Raw genomic sequence first — 23,529 nt, 5'->3', positions numbered from 1 at the left:
CAGAGCTACAGTACAGCTGGTAGCAGGTAGTGGTGGCATAAACGTCTGCATCCCACTGACCTTCCGGACTTCAGAAGACAAGACTGACAGCCATTCTGACTCCAGTTTCAGCTTCAGTCTCAAAGGCCACAAGAAGTTCTAGTCAGTGACTTCATTCCACTGAGCAATGGTGGCTTCTCTCCGCTCTCTCTGGACATGGTTACCCATCAATGGAACAGGCTGCTTGTGTTGAGCAATCTGCTTAGTGCAGCTGCTTCACCAAGATAAGCAGACACCAGGTCTGCCCGGTGACAGCAGCGCAGCAGACTGGGCTTGGGCGGAAATCCTGTATCCTATCCCCCTGTGCTGTGCAGGACCCTGAATTCCCAGACTCTGCCCAAAAGTGAAGCAGCAAACCTGGAGGTCTGCTTCTCAGGCAGGAAAAGGAGGGAGTACACACCCCCAGCTTAACCAGTGACTTAATATCACCGTTTTAGATGTTCATTTAATACAGTACTCAAAAACAGCTGTTCATGAAATCGGCTCGACTTTAATTCTCTTACGATACAGACAACTATGACTTGGAAAAGTTTCCGACTTGTAAGCAAAGCACATTAATTTCAGTACTATGTTCTGGGGTTCTAAAGAAAAGAACTAAGTTGTTTGGTTTTCTGACGCTGTCCGAGATCCAGGTACTGTCTTCCGGATTTAGAAACTGCAATGGCTCCAGTGTGACAGAGAATGTAGGCTTAAAAAAAAAAAAAAAAAAAGCTTTGTGCCTATAATACAGGAAGTAAAAATCTGTCCAACCCAAGATGACACGTGTTTCCTGACAGCAGACTATTAACTTGGCAAATACATGACTGAGCAAGCAGGACCTCAAACCAACAATATCGACATTCTAGTATATAACAGAGACATGCTTCTTAAGCTGTAAAGAAACTGCTTTGCTTACCTGGTGCTGGCTCAGGTAGAATAATTTTCTCTGGTTCCTCTGTCTCAACACCACAGTGTCCAGTGGTTTCTTTGTGAGTATTCTCCATCTGCAGGATCTCCCCAGGTAGGAAAGCACATGTGCTCTCTGTACAAGCATTGTCTAGCTGCTTAGTCTCTGGACTGGACAGTGATGGATTATGAATTTCTACTTTCGTCATCAGTGTGTTGGAGGCCTTGGCTTGCTTGATGACAGCCTCCACTATCCTAGTGGCGGTCTCCTCTATGGAGTTTGCTTCGGTAGGCAAATGTGCAGCTTGGATTGAGTCCATTCCAAGTACAGTGGTGGCATTACTTTCCTCTGCTGGGACTGAGGCCTGTGCCACTTGCTTCACATCAGCTTGGGGGACATTGTCATTGATGGCTGAGAGCCCTGTCACTGTAGGGAGGTCCCTGGTAAGAGGCTGCATTGTTTCTTCATCGTTTGGGGTCTCTTTGGAGTTACCTGTGGCACAGCTAAGTTCTGTTCCCTCCAGTTTCTCTCTCTTGCAATCAAGTGGTTCTGTCTCTGGGGTTATGACTTCCTGTAATTCAGTGACACCTTTATTCAGCAAAACTTCTGGCAAACTTGGAGTCATTTTCTTCTCTTGGTTTAACAACTCTGAAACTGTGATGTCTTTGATGCAGTGTGATGTATCCTCTTTTCTGGGCTCAGCAGTAGCTGGTAAAGCATCAGCCACTGTAACATCCTCCGTCACATTTCTGCTTACCTCACAAGCATTACTTTCCCCTTGGAGCTGAGTATTCTCCACACCAACATTGAGAGCACAAGGCTGATTACAGTGGAGTGCCTCAGACGCACCTGGCAGCTGACTTGGCAACAGAGATGAGGCGCTCTGCTCTGTACTCGAGGCTTTCTGCTTTGAATCGGCAGACAGACTCCTTCTTGGTGGCATCTGGCACTTTACAGCCTCACCTTCAGTCAGCGGGGAGACCTGTGGGGCCACTTCCTTGTTGTGTTCAGTTTCTGTTTTCAGACAGGCAGAGGGTGTGTCTGGTGAGTTACTGTGCTGCAGTGCCTTCTCCCCGGCACAGAGGGCTGACACAGGTTTTTCACATAATCTTGGTATCTCCTGCCCAGGAGGTGGAGTTCTCTGGTCTTCCCTTGACATTTCTGAAGAATGCGTGTCTTCCCTAACAGAAGAACATCTCATTGCTTTATCCTTGCCATCTTGCCCCAGAGCTGTGGAAGTTTCTAGAACCCCTACATTGTTACCTTCTTCAGGCAGAAGACAGTCAGAAATCAAAGCAGCTTTATCCACGCTTTGTAGTAAAGAGTCGCTCAAAAGTGTTGCTGTTGGGCTGGAACCCTCCTGTTCTCCACCAACGCCTACAGGGCTGGTATTCCCCATGCTGGTCTGAAGCTCTACAGCACAGGGTGTAGGTGGGCCAGTGGCCCCGTCTCCTACCTTATCGGTATCATTCAAATCGCTTCCATCTGGGCCATCGCCGCTACAAGCTGTAGCTCTATGGGGCTGAGGAGTTGCTGTTCCCTTTTCTTTCTGGGAGTGGACAAGAGAAAGTACGTCATCTTTGGTTACTGATTCACTCTCTGGACTGCTTGCCAGAGAGAAACTGCTGCCTGGAGGTGATACCTGGTCTGGCACTAGTTTTCTCTCAGTTTGGAGGACAACTGAAGGCAGATGTGGAACATCCTCAAGCACATTCGTTAAAGGTATATCTTGTTTCAAATCTTTTCCTTGACTCTTTGTGTCTAAAATACAGAGATGACAAAACTCCACAGATTTCTGGGTATTTTTCACTGTGTTAGAAGTGACTGTGTCAGCTTGTGGGTCTTTTGGGCAGAGGGTGGTGCAAAGATCTTGCATGTTTGGCTGAATTGTTGTGCTATCAGGCAGGCTAGCTTTACCACTGCCATGTTCTACTACCAACCCGCCACTAGAAGTCACTGTGCTCTGCTGACATGCAAACTCAGCAGAAGGCGTGCCAGAGCCAGCTGTAGAACAGGGCAAGGCCTGGCTATTTAGGCTCCCAGCATGCTGTGCATGTGCAATAGACTCTGAGTTGTGTTTTGGCATCCCATCTGGTTGTGGCCCCAACATAGTTAAATCCAAGGGTGATGCTGTCTCACAAAGGGCTGCTAGGGGAGTATCAGGTTCTAGTCCACCTAAAACCTTGTCTTCTGTAGCAGCAGCAGCAGCAGCAGCAGCAGCAGCAGCAGCAGCAGCAGCAACAGCAACAGGAAGCACCTGGGAGCTCTGGTCACTTGTGGTTCCCTGCTCACAGCCTCTCTCCTGAGTTTCCATTCCTGGTTTTTCAATGGGAATTTCTTCAGGACTCGATGCTGCTGAAGCCACAGCAGGAGTGTTAGCACCCACGGCACTGGTGCCAAAGACATGGTTTGTAATATCAGCTTTCTCTGTGGGTTCACATGAAACTTGAACAGCAGTCACCTCAGCTGTGCTAATGTCTGAATTCTCAAGTCTTTCCTTTGTGCCTTCCCCTACTTGAGGCTTATCGCTCTGGGTGGTAGCATCTGGGGTAAGTAGGCTATGTTCCAGTTCCCCTGCCTTTTCTGGGGCAGCAACATCTGTTGAAGAACTGTCTGGTAGCTCCCTTCCAGAAGAGTGCTGGCATGCATCCGGTTCTGTGACCATGACATCCTGCAGCACACTGCTCCTGCTGCTCAGAGGCTGCTGACATGTGGCCACTCCAGAATATTTTGTTCCAGTTACTTCGGTTCTGTTTCCACAGGATGGAAGGCGTTGTCTGCCCTTCACTCCACAGTCGGGTATGCTCTGAAGGCAGCTGTCTTGATGAGATGCAGACCTGGAGTCCATGGCAGATGCTGGGTCCGCCTCTTCCTGTTTTCTCCCCGCATCTTTATTTTTCTTATGAGAACAGACAACATTTTCTTCCTCAACCACACTTGACAAATCACAGGAACTTTCAGCTTTCCTCCCAGGACTCCCTTGGCAGCACAGAATGCTCTTAGTTTCTTCAAAAGGAAGCTGCTGTTGGTCAGAAAGCTCTGGTACACAGGGAAGGAACTGGTCATCTGTCTCTGGTACACTGGGCACACAAGACAAATCTTGTCCTGTCACCATTAAAGGCATGAGATTGTCCATCTGCTTCAAGTTTGTTTTCTAGGAGAAAATCAAAGATACTTTTAAAAAATTGAGCATGAAAAGAAAAGAGAAGGGGGAATCTGACCAAGAGAAAACGATGTCACTGACACCTGTAAACCAAGTCTTGTTGAACAAGAACTGTCTTTCCGGGCCTTCTCAGTTAATATATGATGCACTACCCTCTGCCCACATCTATGTATCCATTGGGATATTAAATTTTATTTAGATTATACTCAGTGACTGATTGCCATATTAAAAAAAATAGATTAAAAACTAGGTCTAAGCCTTGTTTTAAGAAAGCACACTGAACATCTTCAAGTAACAGCCATGAAGACTCTTAGCTCTTTACAGGAGTGGACTCTATCCATCTGCCTCAAATACTGATGTAAAGACAAAGCGTAACCAGTTTTAGAACCCCTTTCAAGCAAAATATTCAGCCACGTAACTATATCCCCAAAATATGTTCAACCCAACATACCTCCGATTTTAGAATTAGGAATTCTATATATCAATTTGATAAAAAGTGGATTTTGTGGTGTCCATACAGAATATTCAAGAAAAGGGAGCATAGACTACCACCCACACCAACCTCTTAACAACTGTCAAGGGTGCTGTGGCTTGAAGACACTAAAAATCTGATCAAAAATGGTTTTTAGCACCTTAAAATTTTTAGGTGATTTAGGCTTGTTCACTTTTTTTTCTGAGACAAGGCTTCACTTTATAGAGGAACTTGCTATGCAGACTGGCCAACTACAAAGTGACTCAGTCCTTCTGTTTCTGCATCCTGACTACTTTGACTGTAGGCTCACATTACTATGCACAGAGTAAAAATTTTTTAAATTAATTATATGAACAAATACAGCAAAAAAGAAATGGCTAAAACAATCATAGTTCATCAATGTAGTAAAAATAGCATCATTGTTATATAAACTATGAAGACTGCTTATTTATCTAATCTGTCTTCTGCCCCTGTATATGTGTGTGACACACACACACACAGACACACACACACACACACACACACACAGAGAATATGAAAAAACTAAATAAAATTTACAGCTAATCAGAAGTTATCAATTAAGAAAAAAAAAAAAAGACTGTGGAGGTGGTTCTCTGTTGGAGAATGCATACTTCTCTTGCAGAGGGCCTAAGATTTCTATTTCCAGCACCCTACATCAGGCAGCTTATAAACACTTCTAATTCCAGCTCCAGGGAATTTGATACCTTCCTGTTTGCATTTATCTGCACATACTTCCCGACAACACACATGTATGGGAGTGGGATGCGCGAACGTGAACACACACACACACACACACACACACACACACACACACACACATAAATAAGTCTTAAAAATAAATAATATAAAAGTATCACAGACATACAGACAAGGCTCAGGAAAATAAAAACAACTAAACAGAGTTGCACCTTTGATGAATTTATATTATCAAAATTCAGCTATAGTGCTATTTATTTCATACATAATTATTTTAAAATGTGTTCTCCATTTCTTGTCCATTACAATACTTTAAAATACATTAATTAGCATGTCTCACTTATCTGTTTAATCTGTAAATGTACTACTTAGTATATCATCAGATTGTTCCTGCTAATTAAAGCTATCATAAAGTTTGCAAAGAAGACTATAGTGTGCTATCCTTGCTAACGTCCTTTTGTTAGAGTGTACTAAAAACCAGATTCTCACTAAACATGTGTATGCTGTACTCCTTAAGAATATTCAAAATTAGGCTGGTAACACTCCTTCTAAAAGTTAGGACAGCAAATCAGTACCCTTAATCAAGAGTGAAGACTGCAGACTAGAGAAGTAGGCAGTGCTGTCTAAAGAATGGTAGAAACAACACTGAAATGGGCAAGCTGAGTTCCCTCAATTAGATGATCATCCATTAAATAAGAGAGGAAAAGATAATTTTTGAACAGTCTGTTTATACGAAAATGACAGGCTAGAAATAGATATCATTCAGAAAGACAGAAGAAGGCTGGAGAGATGGCTCAGTGGTTAAGAACGCTGGTTGCTCTTCCAGGACCCAGGCTCTAGTCCCAAGACTCACATGATGGCTCACAACCATTTGTAATGCCAGTTCCAGGAGATATGATGCCTTCTTCTGACCTCTGAGTGCACTGCATGCACATACACAATACATGCACATGAACATGCATAAAAAGCAAAACAACAACAAAACAAACAAAAATATAAAAATATTCCAAAAAAAGAAACTAGACAGAATAAACCATTTCATATCATCATAGTATAGAATTAAATCTTTTTGGCTTGCTTGTCTCAAAAATAAGACAAGCACTGGCATTGAGCTGGCCCTAGATGACCTCAAACAAAATTATTATGAGGCTGTTTCCAAATCAAATTAGCTCTGAAATAAACTGGGTGGAAAAATGATCTAAGCTTAGCTTCTCAGATGCTACAGATTCACCCATGTGACATCCATACTATCCACAATAAATGCTACTAAGAGTCTGTAACGATTTTATGGCTGGCAACCATTTTATCTTCAATGCTTGAGTGGATTATGCAATCCTTATTTTTCAGATGGTCTTTTTAACTGTCAATGATCCACGGAAATACGAAAGCTCTATCATTATCATTCACTGAACAGCAGTGAACAGGTTTTCCTAAGGAGTGAATTCCCTTCTTGGTCTTTAGCAACAATCTAAAAATTTTGGCCTTTAGTTCTAAAACATTAGAAATTTCTTTTCACAACAAGAATATTTTGTTCCACTTGCTACACATTTGTACATCTAAAGTGCCTATGAGTATCCTTCATTACTTCAGAAATTTGTTAAGAATTTAGTTTAAAGAGTAAAAGTGACTCCTAACAATATTCTGTTGTACCTATATTCAGTGTCTGCTCAGCCATCATCAGAGAAGCTTCAGTATAGCAGATAGGAATAGAAACAAGAGACCCACAACAGAACAAAAGTGTAGAGAATTTGAGACCTTGGGACACTCAGTTCTAAATGGGATGTCTCCATCAAATCCCTCCCCTCAGAGCTCAGGAAACCCTGTGGAAGAGGAGGCAGAAGATTATAAGAGCCAGTGGGGATGGAGGACACCAAGGAAACAAAGTTTTCTCTGAGTAAAAACAAAATGAAATATTAGACCTCAACTGCTACAATCCTAATGTTAGCTCTGTTTCTTAAGTGGCAACTGTCTTAGTTTGCTTTCTATGCTGTTATAAACACCATGACAAAGCCAAGTTGGGAAGGAAAGAGTTTATTACATTTTACAACTCTCAGGAATGGTCCATTACTGCAGACGTCAGGGCAGAGAGTCAAGCAAGAACTTGGAGGAAAGAGCTGACCATAGAGGAATACTCCTTACGGACTTGCTCCCCACTGTAGGGATAATCTCTTGTGTAGAAGCATCACCTGTCAATAAACAGCTGATGGCCAATAAGCTGGGGCAGGTTACAAGGTGGGACATCCAGCAGAGACTGAGAGGAACTCTGGGAAATAGTGAAGGTGGGAAGATTCCCTGTCTGCATTGGAAGTTGGACGTATAAAACTAAAGAGAGGTAACTAGCCATGTGGCAGACAGTATAGTATAAATGGGTTAATATGAGTTACAAGATAGTGGGAACAGGACTAGTTAATGGCTTAATGGCTCAGGCTTTTTTTTTTTTTTTTTTTTTTTTAATAAATAAATAATAAGCCTCTGAATCGTTACTCAGGCATGAGTGGAAAAGCCAGTGGTTATACCCAACAGCTTTCTCAGCTTTCTTATACAACCCTAGACTAGTGCTGAGCCTTTGCAATTTGATTCAGGTGTTTCTCAACTGAGGTTCCCTTTTGCAAAATGACTCTTGCTGTGTCAAGCTGATAAAATACTAACCAGCACAGCAACACTGCATACTAACAATGCTTTATAAATTTACATTCTAATTATACCAAGACTCACTGGGCGAAGTGCATAGACAGACACATAACTAAAAATGAAAACTTTCCCTTACCATTAGCTGCTGTTGGATATTCATAAGTTTAGAAATATGTCCAGTACAACTGACTCCATGGGGTTCACGATGTGATTCAGATTCAGAAGTCAATGTATAGATGTCCAATTCTCGATGGTGCCTCACCGAACAGTCGCCATAAGGGATTTCATAGGATAAACTGCTCCATGAATCTGGTTCACCAGCATTTTCCCTGCAAGCAAACAATCTTTTGTTAATATATTACTTCTACAGCGGGCATAGATTTAATCTTCTAAGAATGATGTAATATTTCTGATTGTTCTCTGAGCCTTCAGAACAGGAAATGGGTTTGCGCAGCTGCAATGATTCAAGGATCTGACAGGCATCTCCATCTTCTTTTCCCTCTTTGCAAGAGAGCAGGAATGACTTAAGTAAAACCTAACAGACAATTTCCTAAGGATTTTGTTTTGATCAAGACATGGAAGTCTGGAATATTTAATAAAAGAACTTCTGGCGGAATCACCATCCCTGACCTCAAGCTGTACTACAGAGCAATAGTGATAAGAACTGTATGGTATTGGTACAGAGACAGACAGGAAGATGAATAGAATAGAATAGAATAGAATAGAATAGAATAGAATAGAATACCCAGAAATGAACCCACCTACCTATGGTCACTTAATATTTGACAAAGGAGATACAACCATCCAGTGGAAAAAAGACAGCATTTTCAACAAATGGTGCTGGTTCAACTGGAGGTCAGCATGTAGAAGAATGCAAATCGATCCATTCTTATCTCCTTGTACAAAGCTCAAGTCCAAGTGGATCAAGTACCTCTACACAAAACTAGATACACTGGAACTAATAGAAGAGAAAGTGGGGAAGAGCCTCAAACACATGGGCACAGGGAAAAAGTTCCTGAACAGAACACCAATGGCTTATGTTCTAAGATCAACAATAGACAAATGGGACCTCATAAAATTGCAAACCTTCTGAAGGCAAAGGACACTGTCAATAGGGCAAAATGACAACCAACAGATTGAAAAAAGATCTTTACCAATCCTACATCTGATATAGGGCTTGTTTGCTTTTTTTTTTTTGTTTTTTGTTTTTTGTTTTTCGAGACAGGGTTTCTCTGTGTAGTCCTGGCTGTCCTGGAACTCACTCTGTAGACCAGGCTGGCCTCGAACTCAGAAATCCGCCTGCCTCTGCCTCCCAAGCGCTGGGATTAAAGGCATACGCCACCACGCCTTTAATTTATTAGAAGGCTAATATCCAATATATCTAAAGAACTCAAGAAGTTAGACTTCAGAGAAACAAATAATCCTATTAAAAAATGGGATACAGAGCTAAACAAAAAATTCTCAAGTGAGGAATATCGAATGGCCAAGAAGGACCTAAGGAAATGTTCAACATCCTTAGTCATCAGGGGAATGCAAATCAAAACAACCCTGAGATTCCACCTCACACCAGTCAGAATGGCTAAGATCAAAAACTGAGGTGACAGCAGATGTTTGCGAAGATGTGGACAAAGAGGAACACACCTCCATTGTTGGTGGGATTACAAGCTAGTACAACTACTCTGGAAATCAGTCTGAAGGATCCTCAGAAAATTGGACATACACTACCTGAGGACCCAGCTATACCACTCCTGGGCATATACCCAGAAGATGCTCCAACATATAATAAGGACATATGCTCCACTATGTTCATAGCAACCTTATTTATGATAGCCAGAAGCTGGAAAGAATCCAGATGTCCTTCAACAGAGGAATGAATACAGAAAAATGTGGTACATATACACAATGGAGTACTACTCAGCTATTAAAAACAATGACTTCATGAAATTCTTAGGCAAATGAATGGAACTAGAAAGTATCATCCTGAGTGAGGTAACCCAACCACAAAAGAACACACATGGTATGCACTCACTGATATGTGGATATTAGCCCAAAAGCTGAGAATACACAGACCACATGAGGCTCAAGAAAAAGGAACACTAAAGTGTGGATGCTTCAGTTCTTCTTAGAAGGGGGAACAAAATACTCACAGGAGGAAACGTGGAGACAAAGTGTGGAGCAGAGACTGAAGGAAAGGTCATCCAGAGACTGCCCGACCTGGGAATCCATCCCATATACAGTCACCAAATGCAGACACTATTTCGAATGCCAAGAAGTGCTTGCTGACAGGAGCCTGATATAGCTGTCTTCTGAAAGGCTCTTTCAGAGCCTGGCAAATATAGAAGAGGATGCTCTCAGCCAACCATTGGACTGACCATGGGGTCGCCAATGGATGAGTTAGAGAAAGGACTGAAGGAGCTGAAGAGGTTTGTAACCTCACAGGAAGAACAACAATATCAACCAACCCAGACCCCCCCAGAGCTCCCAAAAACTAAACCACCAACCAAAGAGTACACATGGAGGAACTCATGACTCTAGTCGTGTATGTAGCAGAGGATAGCCTTGTCAGGCATCAATGGGAGAAGAGGCCCTTGGTCCTGTGAAGGCTAGATGCCCCAGTGTAGGGGAATGCCAGGATGGGGAGGCAGGAGTGGGTAGGTGGGTGGGGGAGTACCCTCATAGAAGCTGGGGTGGGAGGACTGGATAGGGGGTTTCCAGAGGGGAACCGGGAAAGGGAATAAATTTGAAATGTAAATAAAGAAAATATCCAATAAAAGAATGTTAATAACATGGTAATAATCAAATAATGAACTATAAAAACAATGGCTTCAACTTGGTTTTCAATAGTAGCAAGAGCCATTAAGACTGGATTAAAAACAGGTTACACTATAGGCTAACACAATTCAGTTCTACTAGAAGGCAAGAGTCAGCTGCTCAATTCCTGTAAAATACTCCTCTGAAACAATAGAGGAAACACCCCCAAACTTCTAAGTCAACTACACAAGGGAAAACCACAATGCTAAATATACTATTCTCATCAACACAAATCCTGTTTTAAATGAAGCTCTGGTTCTAGGAACTTCAAGTTAATTTTTTTTTTTTTTTTTTTTTTTTAATTTAGAAACCAGCAACTGGTTGTGTGGCTCAGTGGTAGGACACTTGGCTACCGTTTGCAAGATCTGGGGTTTGATCTCCAGTACCAAAGAAAACACCAAAAATATAAAAATAAAACTCAACTTTGCTCAACTTATAAACATACATGGCATACAAATAAAGTTCATTTGAGTACAGACATGAGTAACTTCTGGCCTGAGTAAAACCATAAAACTATTTTTTTCTGATAAATGTAGCAAACTTCAGGTTTAATAAGGAGAGCAGGCTTACTTGAAAACATTTTAAAACAATTCAACATGGAAAGAAGTAACAAGTTCTTTCATCAATGTCCTGTTACTATATCCACCTGGGTTTGTTTCAAGACAAGTGGGTTTCTTTTGCACAGGTCACAGCACTTCTGACTTTACCTCTGCTCACAAGGTCCGCCCAGGCAATGCACCTGGCACACTGGTTTTATGCTGTATCTTCATACATGTAAGGGTTTAAGATGAACAGGGATGAAGCATATCACCAGTGCATCACACACTTTAATATTCTCCCTGTCTATATTTTGGCACACATTTCACATTAAGGAGCCTCTTCTGCTTTCTTCTTGGAAGCTCTAATCCTAGGTGTTGCATCCTTTTTCTGTTAGTCAGATACAATGTATAATGCACAGAGCTGAGATTACTGGATTTAAATCCAAGTATTGAATTTCTTGCCTATATGTTATAAAGTGTCCTAATTTCTCTGAAACTTAGTTCTAGAATCTGTTCATAGGGATATAGTGGTTCAAACACTATTTCAAGAAATGGATAAAATGAACATCAAGTGCTAAGCATAGGGAAGGTACAGCTTGTGTTGCCTGTTACTCCCCATCCTGCCTTTACTATGGTCCGACCACACATTCTACCGTTCTCAAAGCATGGACCTTCTTTATATGTAAAATCACCCAATTTTTCATTCTAAAGTCACTTTCTTTATTTAGTATACTTTGTATCCGCAGAGGATCTACTCAGCACTGTTTTAAGTAGAACCCATCCTATATCTACCATTAGTGATTAAGTGGTCCCTTAGCCTTAACTTGTGCCTGGTTACCTAAAGTTTACTTTGGAAGCTGCATGTAATCAACTAAACCAAGTCTGACAGGACACAAAAGCATACCTACAAATACACTAGACTAATTTTGTTTCTTTTAGCTGGTAAACAAGGATGTCCTGGTAAAGATCTTTTTCAAAAAACCAAGTGAAATGGAGGCCTGCAGATAGATGAACTTAAAATAGTACAGAAAGCTCTACAGATCTCCACCACTTCCTCCTCTTCAACTCCCTTCATAGATCACGGTGAGAAAACTTCCATTATGATGAAAGCAAAAGGTATTTTATTATCAACTGGCACTTACACAGTACAGACATCATTTTATGACTACATTAGACAGTATTAAGTGTCTTAAATTGCCACATTCAAACAGATCCTGAAAAAGCCTTCAAACTTTCAAACTTCTTATCAAAGGTGATTTATATTGTTTTCAAACATTTTCGTGAGCCCCAAATCGTGTGTGGTTTCTTGCGTGGCTCCGGACAACGCTCTTCTGAGCTCAGCATAGCTATTGTGGTTTAGTTACTTACGTTTAACCTCACCTGGGGACGAGAGACATGTGTCTTCTGAACAACACGTTTCCACTGTTTACTATACACTCCCTTGTCACGTTTTAGGTGCTCAGGTATTTATTAAAATTTTACTCCAGAAGGGGAAAAAGTAAGAATTACTTTGCTTCTGGGGTGGTGGACAGATAACCTAAAAACAAAAGAAAACTTCCAAATGGCCCAACATATTAAGTACTCAAGATTTAAAAACCAGAAACAGCATTAAGAAACCGGAAGCCCCTAATACCCTAATCGGAGAAATTTACTTAAAAGATGATTATTGGGTTGCTAATAAAAGATGAAAATAAACTGTAATAGATCACAAAGTTTTCTTAATGCAATTTACACTACTCCCCATTGTTCTTAGATTACAATATGACCCTCAGGCTGGCCCAGAATGCATAATCCTGTTTTGGTCTGCCTAATGCTGAGATTATAGCCATGTACCATCATAAAATGACAAATTTTAATAAATAAAAACATAAGAATGTTCTTATTCTTAGAAAATACAGAATAAAATATTTAAGACAAAAGCATGTTGTCTCAAAACTCTCAAAAGAGTTTCATGAAATGTTTCTATATATATGTAAATACACAAAGATAAAGTAAGTATAACAGAAACTTAACAAATGGTGAATTTAGATGATGAACATACAAAAGTTCTTGGTACTATCTTTCCATTGAGTTAAAAAAAAATCAACACAAAAAGTTAAATACCAAGCAACTTAATACATGCAGAGGTGGTATTAATTCTTTCATTTTCTGTATTTTTATTTATAAGGTAGCAGGGAAATACTATTTCTAGAAAAAAAACTAGGGACTTATACGATTCAACGGCCTTGATAAGTACTTGAAGTGTATTATTTAATCTTCATATAAGTATTTGCAAACAGTTATTATTCCTATTAAGGGTGAGGAAATTGAGGCTCAAACATTTTATATATATATATATATATATATATATATATATATATATATATAATATTTACTAGCACTGATTAATCTGTGTATAAGATCAAACTTTATCACTTATAGAAATAACAGGGTAAAAGTTAACCTCTTTAAGCATACAATTTGACATAAAATGGTAATAATCCCTTTATAAAGTATGGCATACACCTGAAGTCAGTAAGTGTGATCACCCTCCGTCCTCAGCACATCACCAATAAGTAAGGGGATAAGAAAATAATTTGTCTGAGTACAAGTTGGGCTGGCTCCACACCTGCATTGACTCCACCTGCCCCCCAAAAAAAGTTTTCCAAGTCCATCCACAGAATTACTCAGCAGTATGGTAAGCACTGGTGACATTCTAGTCAGATGTAGCAGAAATGGCCAACCCAAATTCTCAATGCCTAGATGTTCCAGACTGAGCATCTTCAGCTCCAATGAAGTGCAGCTAACCGGGAAGGCTGTTATGCTGCAAGTGTCATCCCCATGTTGTTCACAAGCTGACCCGCCACACAGTCATCCTTTATGACTGTAGAGGAGGAAAACGCTCTATTTGCTATACCAGTTTATCTGAAACTCATCTATGCTGAACTGACACCTTTTTAGAGGCCAAGCCACAGGTCAGTTAGAGGAGCATGAAGAGTGTTAATCTTTGAGTAGAATTTCATTTATACTCTGTCTATTCTAAGAAGAATGATTGGGATTCTACATACCAGAGGTTTTTCAAGTGTAATAAAAAAGGAAAGAGCTCAGGGATTTGGGGAAGAAAGGAAGAGACACCAGAAAAGTGGGAGAAACTAAAAGTGGGTGGAAAAATAACAAAAATATGCTTTGTTCAAAAGTGTTGATATTGTATCTGATCATTTCATGAAACTCATTTGAAAATACTTTAAAAATCAAAAGAAATGGGAACAGTAGCTTTCTTATGGAGTTAACTTAAAAATTAAGACATACAAAGATATGAACTGGGGGGGAAGATGAGAAACACACAGGACACACACAATCATTTCATTTTATTGCTAATATTTATTAATTGCCTAAAAATGAGATATTAAGCCACGCACATGTAGCATTCCATTTATTCTCTTATCTATTCATGAAGATTATTATTATCATCCTAACTTGCGGGGAAGAACACTGAAGTATATGTTATAAGGAACTGACTAGCTTAACCTATAACCAGTCACGGGAAGATGGTGTCATCGTATCGCAATGCCATCCATTATAGTGAAAGGCAGCTGAAAATTATTTTAAGTGAGTATCAGCATTGCTGACCAAAATCAAACTGTAGGTTAAAGAAATTCTTACAAAACTAACTTGAAGCTTAAGAAGAAAAATATAAATAGGTAAAATAATTTCAAATTAATGATATAAAACTGTTCCAGAAAGTCCAGTGTTCAAGTATAGACAGAGAATAAGGCAGGCAGACTTAAAATTTTTAGTTTTCTCACACAGTAAAAAGTCAAACCAAAATTAAACACCTGTTTGCTAATTTAAAAGGCGTATTCATGGAGAAATAAATGTATAATCTCTTCTAGTCTTGCTGAAATTCACTTTAAATGAATTTAAACAAATCTAAATACGAATCTGTTAGCATCACTGTACTAATCACCTGATTAATAAACTTCCATATAAAGAGTCTATAATTCTGTTAAAAATTTGTGAAAGAAATCAGTAACTTTAAATTGCAATAAAGGTACTATTCTGTAAACTACTTACTTGACTTGAAAAAGAGAATTTGGTTATTAGTCTGATTGGACCCTCAACCTTCAGTCAGGATGTTCACTTGGCAATATGCTAGGTCAATGAAGTTCAAGAGAAAACAAAGTTTCTAGGGACCTCATACATTTTTAGAAAGTCTACTGCTTTGACTTAGTTTTTCAGAATTTACTACTAAATATATTTACTTCACCTATCATTTTGACCAATAACTTAAGTCACAATAAAGAAACAAATTTTCATAAAGTAGTATGACTTTCATCTCTCCTCTAATCTGTTATTTTTGTAGCAACATTTAACATTATTTTCCCCAATAACAGCACCATACAATAGATTAAGTGAAAAGAAAGCAAATTTCTCTATGATAAAGAGTCAAAACTTATTTTCTTTCCAATTCATTACAAAGAAAACACTCTAAACAGCATTTGATCAGATAGAGACTGAAGGGAAAAGATTTCATTACCCCATCAAATAGATTCTTCACTGAGGCATAAGCAAAGCTGAAAATTTAATTGAATAGGATTCAGGAGGTTTTAAAAGCCCAGTTCAAAATTAATTCTTATTGGTGACTATTGTTATTTATTATTATATCAAAGGCATCCAAAGATCAACTTTAATAGCCATGTTACTAAGGGTTCTGTAATTAACTGAGATGCTTTCCTTGAACCAATGTAAAATGCTGGGAGCAAATCATAGATCAAAATAGACAAAATATGGTTGTAAAGAACCATCTAGTTTTCAAGAACAACAACAAAAACCCCACATTTAATCTTCCAAGTTACAGTAGCAATATACTGTATATAATAAAATGTAAATAAACTACAGTTTCACAGAGCTACAGAGCAGGAACAAAATTTTACTTATTTGTTTCCAGTAAAGTATTTGCTTAATTTGGTAGTTTTTGTAGATTGATGAGATTACATGTAAAGCTAAACACAAAATGTTTCTTTAGATTACAATTTAAAATGGTACACGAGGCATTATGAATGTCTAAATTTTAAGTTTTGAAAGCATGTATACTATGTTTACAAAGCTCCAGAAGATATTTATTAAAATGTTGACTTGCTATAAAATGCAAATATAAGTCTTATCAAACAGGAAGGGGCTGGGTCAACACAAGAAGCCATTATTTGAAAATGTACTAAGTTGTAAGTATTTGTTTCAAATGTTCATACTGGTCTTTTTGTATTATGGATAAACTCCCAAAATCTTGTTGAAAAGATAACACCAAAGAACATGGCATTGTATTTATAAATGCACTGTACCTAGAGCCTATCTCTTCTTTGTCCTGTAAATCAAAAGCTCAGAAACTGTACACAAACTTCATTTTCTAAAACTGTGTCTCTTCTTACTTTCCAACATTAACTACCACTGTAGTAGTTTCAAATTATGACAACATCCAAATGTAACAAAAATTTAATATAATATGCAACAGAAGTCTATCAGGTATATTAAGTACTTGATTCACAAATTTTACAGGATCCACAACACATTTTTCAATTCTAGAATAATATAAATTAGAAGTTGTTCTATAGAGATACAGTTATACCATCCAAACTGAGTCTATAACTGGCACCAAATCTAGTAGTTTACATATGCAATTCAACAAAATTCAATATCCCTACAGTAGACTTCAACTAATACCAAGTAACCTAGCTGCCACAAAACAGTCAATAATTTAACTCTCTCCTGTTTTCCCTTGCAACTTCAAAAAAAAAAAAAAAAAATCAGGCTTAATGCTAACATACACACAAACCTTCAACAAATTAACTACAGAGAAATAGACTTTCTAGACTTAGTAATACTAGTCATTCAGGAGAAGTCCAAGCTACTTCTTGTTCAATTGCAACAAAATGCTAGTGAAGACCAGTAGGGAAAACTAATTATAATACATGGGTTTCAAAGCTGATACTTACACTTGTCTGCCCAAACACCATGAATATCTCAAGCCCATCCTATTTGGGTTCTGGACTCATACTATCACTTTAAGAAAAGATAAAAACACTGGGGCCAACCCTCTCAAGTGGGGTGTTCTACCCTGAGCCTACTTTTGACAAGGAACTGCAAGATCTGGTTCCTTATTTGAGAGCTCCTGCAATACCTCTCATGAAACCACATCACTATAACATTGCCAAACCTCAAGGGGGCTTACAACATCAACCACAATGCCACTGAAATGGAGCTGAAAAGTCTAAATTCCAGAAGAGCAACAACTAGACCAAGGGGAAAAGAGTTATTTTGCACAAAATGGAGCAGTCATCTTAGCTAGATATTGTCAGATAATGTTCACATATATGCAGATTCACTAGAAATATTATTGGCTTTCCTCTCTCTTTTTTGGGGGGTGGGGATGTATTGGTCCCTTGTTCATTACTATAAGGAACTGCATTAGGCTGCATAGGTACAAACAAAAGAGGTTTATTAGAATAGTTTTGAGGCTAAAAGTTAAGGTAACAGCATAGACTCTGGGAAAACTCTCCTTGGTTGTATCATCTCATGGTGGATAGCACTGAATTCCAAAGCATGTATGGAAACATGCTTTTCATATTACTAAATAAAAGCCAAAGAATGCCTTGGGGGTTAGGTTTAGACTGCTATAACCAGCTTTGATTACAAGAACTGCATTAATCTCTTCCAAGTGTGGTCCTCTTAGACTTTAGGGTTGTCTAATATGTCTCACCTTCTAACACCACTGTACTGAGGATCAACACACGAGCCTAAAACCCTATCCAAACCAAAGCAGGAGACTGAATTGTTTCTGTCCCCTAAGTAATCAGCACAGAAAAAATATAAAGGAAGAGAAAAGCCAAGAAGACTCATAATTTGAGCGAGTGTTGTCTATCGTTAGCACCAAACGTCTGTCTGTTTATTCAACGTTTAAGTGGCCAATGATCAAATAAATGTAGAGGTTACGCCAACCTATCAGTAAAGGCGCTCTTCTGATAAAGGAAATAAACATTTCCCAAACTCTTTCTAGATAATGTAAAATACAAACTTTTTATATGCTTTTTAATACACAAGTTCTACTGGTTACAGTATAAAATATTCATTTAATATAAAAGTAAAGTCCTACAGCTGTTGATATTAATTGCAGAACTACTACCAATTTACAAGACAACTAGTTTTACAATATCAGTATGGAGAAAATGTACTGGGACTAGATAATTTAGTAAGAACATTTTGTTTCTTAAGCCAAATGTCTATAAAAATTTAAAGGTATAAGCAAGAACTACAAATATAGAGTTTTATAAACTTTCAAAATAGCATTTATTAACATTATAAAGGTCGAGGTGTGCTGGAGAAGGCTCAAAGGGTAAAGTGATGGCTGTACAAGCATGAACAAATTTGTTCAGCTTTCCAGCCCCATATCGAGAGCCAGAGGTGGGGCATGAACCAGTAACCGCAGAGCTAGGGGCCAGGGCCTGGATCAGAAAGATCTTGGAACCTCACCGGTAAGATGATCTACCAACTGAGAATTTCCTAGTTCAGTAAGATACTGTCTCAAAAATAAGGTGGGGCACTTAACTAGGAGTCAAGTTCAGGCCTCTAAGTGTGTATACATAGGCATGTATACCAACATATACCAATGTAGACATGAATATGGAATATTAATATTAAATAATATATGTTTAATATCAAATAATATATTTAATATAAATATTAAATAAAAATTAAGCTAAAAATAAAAAGCATTAAAAGAATTCTAAAATTACAGTTATCTCATTCTATTTAAGCCATTTGGCATTTAATAGAATGCTCTTTTATAAACTGTGTTTTATAGAAAAGATAAAAAGAATAACCACACTGCCATCTCTAGATTTTATTGAAAAGAAAATGTTATCAAGGATAAACCATCCACAATCCACAAATAAAATATAAGCAATAAATGTGTCTGTGGAAAAATTAGGCACCCAATTCATTAATTTCACTAAGATCAAAATAAAACTCTAATTAAAGTACTTAAGAAATACAAATCCTTCTCTGTGTCTGTGGATACTAAACATTTAAACAAAACCTTGTCAAAATGACTGTTATACAATGCCAGCCAATTTAGGCAGCTAAAGGAGTGTTGTTAATGGTTTAAATAAGAATGTTAATACAAATGCTTTGAAGAAAACATGTCACTAAAAACTTTCATAATTTTATTTATAATACAACTAATTATAGATACTATTGATGTAGCATGAAAAGGCACATTCACAGTTAAATAACTGAAGGATGATCTAATATATAATAATATGGAGAAGTCCTTCCACTTTAAGGACAAGGTGTCAAAAGTGTAACTACTAAACTGTAATAAAAGCCGGGCGGTGGTGGTGCATGCCTTTAATCCCAGCACTTGGGAGGCAGAGGCAGGTGGATTTCTGAGTTCGAGGCCAACCTGGTCTACAGAGTGAGTTCCAGGACAGCCAGGGCTACACAGAGAAACCCTGTCTCAAAACAAAACAAAACAAAACAAAACAAAACAAAACAAAACAAAAAAAACCCAAAAACCAAAAACCAAAAACCAAAAAACAAAAAAATAAAAATAAACTGTAGTAAATGTACAGGATTGTATTTCATTTTTAAAAATCATACAACTTCACTCCATGCTACTAATACTCAATTTGAGCCAAATATATTGTTTTACAAAATGGGTATTCAATGTAACTATTTTTATGAATGTCTTGTTAGCATTTATTATACATATTTTATGACATTTCCATGTATATATAAGTTATTGTGATCCACTTATCAAGTCCTTAAGAGGATTCTAAAATGGCAATCACAGTGTTGACAACACATCTTACATAATAGTCCTGTGTTCTACTGTGAGGTGTACATGTGGATTTCATGTAAGAGTCTTTTTTAAAAAAAAGTTATTTATTTATACGAGTACATTCAGACACATGACAGAAGAGTGCATCAGATCCCATTACAGATAGTTGAATCACCATGTGGTTGCTGGGAATTGAACTCAGGACAGTTCAGGGTAGTCAGTGCTCTTACCTGCTGAGTCATCCTCCAGCCCATAAGAGTCTTGAAAGGATTCAAAAACTCAAAAACATAACCCCTCTGGGAATTATTTATATTTCCTACTGTACTATCCCGTGACTGAGTGCCTAGTACTTAGAAGGCTGGGTCTGTTTCCTGCACATTTACAAATGTCATCAGGAGAATTCAGACTAAGCTTAGTTGTTACTTTATGGGCCTGTGACCATGGGCAAGGGACTATTTCAGTTTCTACAACTATAAGATACAGATAATAGTATTTATTCTATCCATTCATTGGGTTTTTATGAGAGTCAAAATGTAAGACAATAGCTTCACTGTAGCCAATTATACTGTAAGTGTCCTCATGAGTATTAAAACTGTAAAGTTATTACAATAAGGATCCTACATTCTTCATACAGAGGCAGGGGCTAATGGAAAGCAGGCCACCCTTCTGTACTTAAATACTATTATATTCTGCGCTCTGGCAGTCTCTCCTTGAATTTTTTCTTTTTCTGTCAAATTTCTACACAGGGAAGAATGTTTGCCTTGTATTTCCACCAATGTCTGTGTCAAACCACTTTTTATGTATCCTAGTTATTTTAGTTGTCTGAACAACCATTTTTCATCCACAAATCACAAAAACCATTTACTTCAGAAAGGTCATTGTAGGGTTAAAATAATATCTGAAATGTATTAACTATGGATTCTACTGCAACACAAGCATTCAATACATAACTATCTGTTGAATCAATGCTAAAAATCAGATAAAGCTTATGAAGATAAATACTCATAAACTGGCTCTTAATAGCAATTGAAATATCTCAGCATTTTATGTAAATACTCAAGAGTTGACAATCTTAAAAGAAATTCTTTGTTTCTAAAGACAGAGGCACTGTTAAGTCATTTTAAAATCAACTCGTGATATTCCTGAAATTGTTTCCATTTTTCTACTAATTTTAACCTTCAGAAAGTCATGATATACTACAAAAAAGAATTCTCAGCAGACTAAGCAACCGGAATTTCAGTTTACAGTAAAATGGATTTAACTTTACTGACATTTTTACACACAATTTTATGAGACTTTCCAGGAGGTCACCGCATAGTTTATCAAAGCATCTGCACACATTTCAACTGGTTCAAACCACCACGTGACTGAGGATGAGCAGCAACAGAGGTGGGGCAGTTTTATTTATCAAAGACCTAAAGCAGTGGCGTGGAGCAGATGAACGACTTTCTCTAAATCATGTATGCAAGTGAGGAAGTTAAGGCTTTGCTGAAGCTCTTCACCTCAGCAATCAACACACTACACAGTATCTCTTCAAACTCCAATACTGATGCCCTTTTATTCTAGACTCTCTAAAACCTGGCCACTAAGCCAAAATTTTTGCACTACATACTTTAGGTCTCTAGCTATCACTTGAGGATGATAAAACATTGTCATCCTTTATCAGATGAGGAAAGCAAAACTGACAGAGCAAAAGAAGTTTAATGTACCTGAAGCAACATGCTCCAGAGTGGTGGAGTCAAAATGCTACTGGGCTTGCACTCTTAGGTGCTACCTTGATCTCAGTGCCATCTGCACAAAGGATGCAGGTTCTAAAACTTGTTCTTTATGATGTGTGAGATGGTGGTCAAATGTGGTAACAATTTGTTCAAGCTTTTCTTCCTCAGATTGTTCCAAAGCCACCCTCATCTATGGTCATCACCTCTTAGCATTCAGTAAGCCTCAAACCTGCCAACCAGAGTTCTGTCCCTACTTGTTCCATCACTAACATGTGAGAGGTTCTGATAAAAACTGCAAACTGGAAGAAATGACTATGATCTACCTGAACCTGGAGCAGGACTACACGAACTCCCCTGGGCCTAAGATTCCTCATAAGACTGGTAACATTTTATTGAAGATAATTTTTTGATCATAAATATACTCACAGTAATAGAATAAGATCAAAATGAGAGTAAAGCCAATAAACATTCCTTTCCTTGTCGCTATACTAAGTAAAAGTTAATGTCCATGGGATATAAAATAGAGAGAGAGAGAGAGAGAGAGAGAGAGAGAGAGAGAGAGAGAGAACTAACAAAAGTATCCTTAATAGTGACTCTGGTGACAGCAAGGCACAGCGGCTACAAGCTAGTGAGGCAGAGCCACAATGTTTGGAATCCAGGGCCTCACTCTGAAGCTGAACCCTGAGGAGATGAAGGGGAAAATGCACAAGGATGAGATCATCTCCATGCAGAACCTTTCATCTTCATGGTCCTGATGTGACTTATTCCATTACCATAAAGAAACTGGGGGCTACGTGTAAATGTGTGATGTGAAGAACCTGGGTTTACTTTTTCTTATCTGCAAATGAATTATCCCAGGAAGGTGTAGAACTCAAGGTCTAAAGAGATGCCTCCGAGATTCAGAGCACTTGTTGCTCTTCCAGAGGAAACAGGTTCAGTTCCCCAAACTCACTTGGTGACTCACAACCATTCAAAATTCCAGTTTTAGGGGATCAGATGCCCTCTTCTTGACTCCATGGGCACCAGGTATGCAAGTAGTTAGTGCACATAGATACATAAAAGCAAAACATTAACACACATAAAATAAATATTTAAGAAATAATTTAAAAAATTTAAAGATGTAAAATCGATTGAATGAACACAAAAATTCTATTTTTAAGAATGAGTTGGGATGTGGGAACTGAACTGAAATATGAAATGATTTGGAAGTACAAAACAATGTCATGTGGACACCATGTGCCCTTAAGCCTCTGTGAGTGATGTAATGTCACCCATGTTATCCACTGTTCATCATTAAGGAAATGGTGTTTGGAATGGTACTATCTTGGAGGTCATTTCTGTTACACCTTTACTTTTGTTCAGAATATATTTGTAAATAATTCTTTACAATCTGTTTTCCTGTTGCTGTGAAAAAATAGGCTGAAAAAAGCAACTTAAGGATTTATTCTGGCTCACAGGGTTCAGTCCATCTTGGCCACAAAGTAAAGGAAGCAGAGGCATGAACTAGCTGGTCATACTATATTCACAATCAGGAAACAGAGATCCATTTCTCCACTTCCATGATTTAAGACCCCAGCCAGGGAATGGGGCCACCTACAGTGGGCAGTCTTCCCTTACCTCAATAAATTCAGTCAAGATAATCTTACCTAGACATGCCCAGAATCCTATCTCCCAGGTGATAAGAGATTCTGTCAGGCTGACAACTATAGTCACCATCACAGACTACAAGTTAAATAGCTAT

The 23,529-nt window shown here is 38.4% G+C and overlaps 1 protein-coding gene across 9 annotated transcripts in view; it reads right to left on the bottom strand.

The window, feature by feature from the left end:
* Akap13 (A-kinase anchoring protein 13) overlaps nucleotides 1-23,529 on the bottom strand; it is a 290,953-nt gene that overhangs the window by 138,519 nt on the left and 128,905 nt on the right. For all 9 annotated transcript variants that reach the window (XM_034496611.2, XM_034496621.2, XM_076935986.1 and 6 more), the window contains 2 exons: nucleotides 8,045-8,237; nucleotides 935-4,079 (listed from right to left, as the gene is read on the bottom strand). In XM_034496611.2, coding sequence (XP_034352502.1) covers nucleotides 935-4,079; nucleotides 8,045-8,237 — 3,338 coding nt within the window. The remainder of the gene's footprint in view (nucleotides 1-934; nucleotides 4,080-8,044; nucleotides 8,238-23,529) is intronic.

This window comes from Arvicanthis niloticus, chromosome 1 (assembly GCF_011762505.2).
Source record: "Arvicanthis niloticus isolate mArvNil1 chromosome 1, mArvNil1.pat.X, whole genome shotgun sequence".
NCBI classification, from domain to species: Eukaryota; Metazoa; Chordata; class Mammalia; order Rodentia; family Muridae; genus Arvicanthis; species Arvicanthis niloticus.
Note: the sequence above shows the minus strand (reverse complement) of the source record. Positions and strands in the feature narration are given on the sequence as shown.